General features: G+C 44.4%; 1 protein-coding gene across 4 annotated transcripts in view; it reads right to left on the bottom strand.

Moving 5' to 3' along the window:
* Nucleotides 1-8,008, bottom strand: part of LOC118317716 (1-phosphatidylinositol 4,5-bisphosphate phosphodiesterase gamma-1-like) — a 29,024-nt gene continuing 21,016 nt past the window's right edge. For 3 of the 4 annotated variants that reach the window (XM_035646636.2, XM_035646635.2, XM_035646638.2), the window contains 9 exons: nucleotides 7,086-7,252; nucleotides 6,570-6,666; nucleotides 6,266-6,490; nucleotides 4,822-4,967; nucleotides 4,612-4,726; nucleotides 4,369-4,530; nucleotides 3,483-3,571; nucleotides 2,511-2,695; nucleotides 1-1,778 (listed from right to left, as the gene is read on the bottom strand). In XM_035646636.2, the coding sequence (XP_035502529.2) occupies nucleotides 1,718-1,778; nucleotides 2,511-2,695; nucleotides 3,483-3,571; nucleotides 4,369-4,530; nucleotides 4,612-4,726; nucleotides 4,822-4,967; nucleotides 6,266-6,490; nucleotides 6,570-6,666; nucleotides 7,086-7,252 (1,247 nt within the window). In that variant the 3' untranslated portion in view covers nucleotides 1-1,717. Of the gene's footprint in view, nucleotides 1,779-2,510; nucleotides 2,696-3,482; nucleotides 3,572-4,368; nucleotides 4,531-4,611; nucleotides 4,727-4,821; nucleotides 4,968-6,265; nucleotides 6,491-6,569; nucleotides 6,667-7,085; nucleotides 7,253-8,008 lie in introns of those variants that run through there. The other variant, XM_035646639.2, reaches the window with a different exon arrangement.

Raw genomic sequence — 8,008 nt, forward strand, 5'->3', positions numbered from 1 at the left:
TACATGAAAGAGCTTTATTAAATGGAAACTGGAAGCAGAGTAATAATTCTGGACAGTTGGCAAAGACGGAAACGGATAGAAAACACAACTTGAGTCAAATTGCTCAACACACGTCGGCTACAGGCCGAGCGGAGCTCTGCATAGAAGAGGGAGGGAGCTCCCAGAACACAATATTAATTTCTACATAAAGTTACAGCATCTTCAATCTGAAGTCCATTATTGTTTTCTTCTAGTATGTTCTGTCATCTTCGCTAACGTAGCTTCGCTAACGTTGGTTAACGTGGATGTGTGAAAGCTGAACTGGTGCCACAACACAGACGTTTAGGAACATTTCAACTTTAATCTCGACATTTCGACTTTATTCTCGAAATGTTAAACTAAATGTTTTTCCTCATGCCTGGCCCTAATACTCTTCTGTACAGTTGCAATTTCCAACACAGAGGTCTTAGATTTTCGAGTTCTGAGATTATAGCGGTGAACCTGCGTTCCGAGGTATAATGGAACGCAGGGTGAGATCGGACGAACCGACACGGAATTATTGACTTCCGACTTGGAATGGCATTACCCTGCGTTCCATTATACCTCGGAACTCGGAGCTCCGAACTCGGATTTACCGTTACAGTATAATCTCAGAACTTGGAATTACGACCTCCAAGTCAGAAATCTGCAACTGGAGCGCCCCTCCGACTCCGAGATCCGAGGAATGTGAAGCCAACATGCAGTGGGTCGAATGGACCTGTCAGATCCAGGACCAGGTTGAACCACAGTCGTTGATCAGCGGCACGATGGCGGCGGCGGCGGCGGCAGCAGCTGGTCCTGCTCGTGAGGTTCAGACGTCTAAATTTGAGCGGGCGTGTGAAAAGAGGCAGAGGGAGCGTCGTGTTCCGTCGTGGCCCTTTGCGTTTGCCGCGTGTTCTCCGGACCACGTGAACACACCTCCGTCCGTCAGCGCAGGTGACATCCAGGTGACATCCAGGTGACGTCCAGGTGACGTCCAGGTGACGTCCAGGTGACATCCAGGTGACATCCAGGTGACGTCCAGGTGACGTCCAGGTGACGTCCAGGTGACGTCCAGGTGACGTCTCGTCCCCTCGCTCGCTGTTCCTGAGCCTCTTTGAAGGAAACATAAGATAAAGTTTCGAGCCCTTTCGATGGAGTGTTAACAAACAAGACCTTCTGGTGTTCGGCGAGGTTTTTGTTCGACGCAGTTCACACTCCAGTTTGTGCACGAGGAGGAAGGTTCACGGTTCATGTCATCGGCCTTTGAAATCCCTTTAAAGCCATTTCATGAGCACTGGTTCCGAGACAGACGAGCGGATTCCTCCTCCGGTTTGTTTGCAGTTTTCCAGTAAAAACTGTTCCAGTTACAGAGAAGAGTCGTCAGAAGGCACATTCCTGACGCTCACATCCTTTTTCCATCCAGATATTAGAGAGGATTCTTTTCTTCCCTCTCTCTTAAGTGTCACCTGAGTTTTCTTTTCCCTTTTTCATCCTGATTTTCCCAATAGTCTGATTAATTTCATATTTCAAGTTTTTGGGTGAAAAAAATGAGTCCATGAGATGATTCTGTTTGTCAGCAGCAGCTTTGCTGCTTTTAAAAAAAGGTATCTAACACGTCATTGTGAAGGAACACGTTTTCTTTTATCCTCCAGTTAGGTGCGGTGTGCAGTTCGCTGCCGTAGAGCGTGAGTGCAGCGCTCCCTGGTGGACGGGCGCATCAACTGCGCTTTGCTGCCACCTGCTGCCTCAGCTTCTCCCTGCGCTTCTTCTCCATCAGCCTGGAACAGAAAAGGTATTAATCCTGATATGTTATTGTTTATTGTGTGTGTGTGTGTGTGTGTGTGTGTGTGTGTGCGTGTGTCTGTTCGGACATATAAGATGGATTTCAGAAATCATAAAAGTCCGTTGTGTTGAATTAATTAAACTAAAAATAAGAGAAGAGGTCAAATAAATGACTTATTTTTCAAATTTAGAGTTTTCACCAAAATGTGGTGCTATTGTAATAAACCCACAGTACATAAGATTTAAAAACAACTGTGTATTCAGAATATGTTATAAAAGAGTGATGCGAAAATATAAATCAACATAGAAATTAAAGCAATGGCATCAAATTAATCTGCAACTATTCAGAGTCAATTCCTATTTAGGGAGAAAATGGCAGAAATTCACAGATTACAACTTTTGAAATGTGAATTTTTTCTTATGTTCTTGAATTCTATGTTTTTCGAATCGTTGTTTGAACTAAACAAGATATTTTTAAGACTCTGGGAACTTGTGACTGAGGTTTTTTGGGTCTTTGCAAAACTTAAATAATAAAAAAAAGGCATTTTATATATCGGTTCCCATGTTGACGTCTTCACTCGGCTTGTTTCGTCCAAAGATACATTCAACTCCCAATGATACAAAATCAAATCCTCACATTTGATATTATGTGAAAGTTTCTAATTAATAATCAATGAATCAATGAATTCCGATCATCCATGGAGTGGAATCCGTTTCCTCTCCGTCACCTGCGGTTCCGCGCCTCCACCAGCTCGCTCAGCTGATCCTGAGCCGCCCGCAGCTCCTCCACACTCTGCTGGTAGCCCACGTCGGACGAGCCCGACCGCTCCAGGAGGGACACCTGGTTCGACAGCTCGCTGGTTCGATCCCGCAGCAGCTGGATGGACGAGTACAAGTTCTCGTCGTCTTCCTCCTGAGGATGGAGAAGGGACAGAGGAGGTCAAGCTCGTGGACGGAGAGAGCGAGTGGTGCTCAGTGATGAATACGATTATCATCATTGTGTTATTGTTTTCACCAAATGGATCCCTGCAAATCATTTACACTATTGTATTTAAACGACGAAATATTCAATCATACATTATATAAAAAATATTACAAAAGAGTTGCAGCTGATTATTTACGTAACTGAAAAACTTGTATTTTAGTTTTTTTGAAGTTAGTGAAAGTTTTTTTTATTGTTTTATAATATTTTGATTTTTGATTTTGATGTGAGTAAAAATGACTAAAAATTATTTTAACACATTTTTGGAACAATTTTCAAAAATGTGACTGATGAATAAAATAATTCTTATAATCATATGATTTCAATGAATTGAGAAAACACATTTTGACGAGGCGCAACTCCACTGAAATACATAGAGTAACTAAAAATGAAAAATGAACTACTGAAAATATATCAATCATAAGTTCCCAGAGCCCAGGGTGAGCGTGGTCTAATATATGTCATATTTTATTAATCTTAATTTTACTGTTCTAATAAATTTACTTTACTTTATATTTTTTTGTTTATGAAATTTTCAATTAAAAATCATGACGTAAGTTTATTAAATAGTTGTGAATTCATTAAATTGCTAACTGGCTTATTTATTTTTTTTAACTTTTCCAAGCAATTTTCCATATTGTGATATGGACCGGTGAACAAAATGAAATAATTCTCGTTTTTATGTTGTGATATAGATTTCTACTGGACTGATCGGTACCTTCGCGTTGACGATCTCGATGTGGACGAGAAGCGACGCCAACTCCAGCTCCTCGCTGTAGCTGTTCTTCAGAGGAACGCTCCTGTAGCCTGACAACACAACGCACAACACACAACGCAACATGTAACACAACATCAACACACAACACAACGCACAACACACAACACACAACGCAACATGTAACACAACATCAACACACAACACAACGCAGACCACACAACATGTAACACAACATGTAACACAACACAACATCAACACAACATCAACACAACACAACATCAACACACAACGCAACATGTAACACAACATCAACACACAACACAACACAACATGTAACACAACATCAACATGTGACACAACATGTAACACAACATCAACACACAACACAACATGTAACACAACATCAACATGTGACACAACATGTAACACAACATCAACACACAACACAACATGTAACACAACATCAACATGTGACACAACATGTAACACAACATCAACACACAACACAACATGTAACACAACATCAACATGTGACACAACATGTAACACAACATCAACACACAACACAACATGTAACACAACATCAACATGTGACACAACATGTAACACAACATCAACACACAACACAACATGTAACACAACATCAACATGTGACACAACATGTAACACAACATCAACACACAACACAACACGTAACACAACATCAACATGTGACACAACATGTAACACAACATCAACATGTGACACAACATGTAACACAACATCAACATGTGACACAACATCGAAACAAAGAGAAAAGAGCCGGAGCGTCCTCTCACTGTACAAATCATTTATAATGAATCCAGAATTTATGAAGACTGTCTGGTGATCGTGTGGTCACGCTCACCTGTACGGAGCAGGCGGACGGGGAAGGTCGCCTGTGCCAGGAAGTTGGGGTCACTGAACATGTCCTCCTCGTAGACGGTGAAGCGCAGGAAGGAGAAGGTGGAGTTGTGGATGTCGAACACAAACTGCCTCTGCACCCACACGGGATTCAGGCCGTTATCAGCTGAGGGAGAGAGGAAGACGCAGTTAGGGACTGAATGAAGCGGTTCACAGTGAACTGCGGCGGCGGCGGCGGCCATCTTACCCACGACGTCCGTCTTGCACTTGCAGGCGTCGTAATCGGCTCCACAGATCTCCACCTCCACGAAGGGACACACGATGCTGCGGCCGTTTTTGGGCAGGTGACGGGCGCCCAGCACCTGGAGGGGGAGGAGAATGTGATGTGATGGTGACGTCACGACATTCAAACAGAAACCCAATCCCAGTCGTTTCCTGGCGTGATCGGACCCCCGACCTGCAGCTGGACGGTGATCGGCTCCACTCGCAGCGTGTCCTTGTCGAACGGGTCGAAGGCGTCGTCCCTCGCGGCGTCGGGCTGCGGCACGAAGCCGCTGCCGCCGCCGAGCAGGAACAAGGCCTGGTTCAGCTGCATGGGTTTGTCTGCAGACCAGACAGTTCATCTCCAGATGATTTACTTTTGGCAGTTATTGGTGAAAGAAAGTCCAAAAAACTAATTGTCCAAGTGAACTTTGCAGATGATAGACAGAAAGGAACCTTCTGATGTGGATTATTTCTCCTCAGATCATTTTATCTGAATAATCTGAAGAGGTAAATGAATTCTGTCATACAAACAAAGAGCAGACTTCTTACTTATCGCTTCATTAATATGTCCCCCCCCCTTGTGGTCATTTCTCTGTATTGCAGTCAAGATATTCTGTGTATTTTTAGGATTTAAAGAGAAATTAGCAAATTTAATTCCGTTCTGTTTATATGACGCTGCTAATTTTAAATTTCTTACAAGAGAAAGAGAAGAGAGACAAGAGAAAGCTGATTTCATGTTTGCTTATTTTTAAAAACAGGATCTTGTTTGAGTTTGTTTTTCCTTCTGTTTTTTTTTCAGGTTTATGAATTAAACATTTTTTTAAAATCCAGCAGATTAACAACAGATATTATTTCTAGGATCCCTCAGCAAAAAAACGACGGACAGGAAACATTTGATCTGGATTATTTCTTCTCGGGTCGTTTTTATCTGAATAATCTGAAGAGGTGAATTTTTTTCTTTCATACAAACAAAGAGCAGAAACAATAACGATACATTTTTCCATCATTATTGGACTTCTTGTTTTTGTTGTTGTTCTTTCTTTTTTTAATTTAAAATAAATGTTATTGATTATTACTTTTTTAAAGTGTTCGAAATAAACTTTTTCTATTCTAGAAACAAAATTTTTTTTTTCTCTTTTTTCTGATTCCAGTTAAACCTCTAGACTTATTACTTATCGCTTCATTAATATGTCTCCCCCTGGGGGTCATTTCTCTGTATTGCAGTCAATTACGAAACAAGTTAAAATGAACTCTGTCAAGATATTCTGTGTAATTTTTAAGGTACAAAGAAAATGAATCCAGTTCTGTTTATATAACGCTGCTAGATTTTTAAATTATTATCACATCCTGTACAGATCAACTGACTGGATGAATTTCTTAAATTTGATGACAAGAGAAAACCTGAGTTTGTTTTTTCAAAACAGGATCTTGTTTTGATTAGGTTTTTTTCTGTTTTTTAAAGGTTTATGAATTTGAAATTATGAAAATCCAACAGATTAATGTAAACTCCTGCCGCTGACCCCGTTCAATGTTGTTCTGAATGTTGTTTAATTCTCCTTAATAAACTCTCACGTATCTGATTACTTCAATGTTCATGTCTCTCTCACACACACACACACACACACACTCTCTCTGACCTGGGGTCTGGAAGTTGAGCGCGACCAGCTGGGAGCCGCAGAGCCACATGGGCAGCGGGTCGTAGTTGGACGAGTCCAGCCTCTGTCCTCGGGGGTAGACGCGGGACAGCTGGCGGCGGTTGTAGCGCAGGAAGCGCTTCCCTCTGCCGCGCGTCGCAAACTTCTCCGCCTTCGTCTCTGGGAAGGACGACATGTCCCGGTAACACGCCCGCTCCGTCCCGATCTCTGGGAATTAGAGAGAAAGTGAGACGAGCTGAAAGTGTTTGAAATAAAAAATGTAAAAAAGGGAAAGTGTGGATCTCACTGTCTTCGTTGAAGGGGACGGGTCGGCAGTAAACCACCAGCTCCGACAGCTCCACCGCGATCTTCTTCCTCCGCTCCATCTGTTTCTCCTCCTGCATCTGTTGCCATGGAGATGAAATAGTCTTTTCTTTATTTTTTAAATACAGATTTTAGCTACAAAACGCCACGTGATGATTTCATTTTTGTGGGGAAATTGTTATTTTGTGCTTTTAGGATTTAATGTAATAAACGGAAGTACAGAATATTCAAATTATTTATGCCAGTGTTACCGTCAGGAAAAATACGTCCCAAATTTAAATTTGCATCACAATGGATAACAAAGACTGTTCTGCAAACTTAATTTTCTGACAAAGGGGAAAAAAGTCATATAAATATATATATTCAAAATGTACTACTATGTACTAAGTTCTACACAGAAATAGAAGTTTTGTTGAGCAGGTTGTTCTGTGCTTGGGTCGTTAAAGTCCTTTGTGTGCGTGTGTGTGTGTGTGTGTGTGTGTGTGTGTGTGTCACTGACCCGAGCGTCAGCGTTCTGCGCCGCCTCCCTGATCCTGCCGGCCCAGCAGGTCAGATCCTCCAGACTGTCCGCTGCCACGTCCAGCGTCTGCACCGGGTGAGAGGAGACGTGCTGCGAGTGGATGGTGAAGACGAAGGGACGGGAGTTCTTCCCGTCTTTATGAACCACTGGACACACGGGGGGAAGGGGGAGAGACGGAGGGAGGAGGGAGGACGGAGGGAGAGAGGGAGGGAGGAGGGAGGATGGAGGGAGAGAGGGAGGGAGGATGGAGGGAGAGAGGGAGGGAGGAGGGAGGATGGAGGGAGAGAGGGAGGGAGGAGGGAGGATGGAGGGAGAGAGGGAGGGAGGATGGAGGGAGAGAGGGAGGGAGGAGGGAGGATGGAGGGAGAGACGATGGGAGGAGGGAGGAGGGAGGGAGAGAGGGAGGGAGGATGGAGGGAGAGACGATGGGAGGAGGGAGGAGGGAGGGAGAGAGGGAGGGAGGAGGGAGGATGGAGGGAGAGAGGTGATGGGAGGAGGGAGGACGGAGGGAGAGAGGGAGGGAGGAGGGAGGACGGAGGGAGAGAGGGAGGGAGGATGGAGGGAGAGAGGGAGGGAGGAGGGAGGATGGAGGGAGAGAGGTGATGGGAGGAGGGAGGACGGAGGGAGAGAGGGAGGGAGGAGGGAGGATGGAGGGAGAGAGGTGATGGGAGGAGGGAGAGAGGGAGGGAGGAGGGAGGATGGAAGGAGAGACAATGGGAGGAGGGAGGACGGAGGGAGAGAGGGAGGGAGGAGGGAGGATGGAGGGAGAGAGGTGATGGGAGGAGGGAGAGAGGGAGGGAGGAGGGAGGATGGAAGGAGAGACAATGGGAGGAGGGAGGACGGAGGGAGGGAGGGAGGGAGGAGGGAGGATGGAAGGAGAGACGATGGGAGGAGGGAGGATG

The sequence above is a fragment of the Scophthalmus maximus genome, chromosome 13, assembly GCF_022379125.1.
Source record: "Scophthalmus maximus strain ysfricsl-2021 chromosome 13, ASM2237912v1, whole genome shotgun sequence".
Lineage (NCBI taxonomy): Eukaryota > Metazoa > Chordata > Actinopteri > Pleuronectiformes > Scophthalmidae > Scophthalmus > Scophthalmus maximus.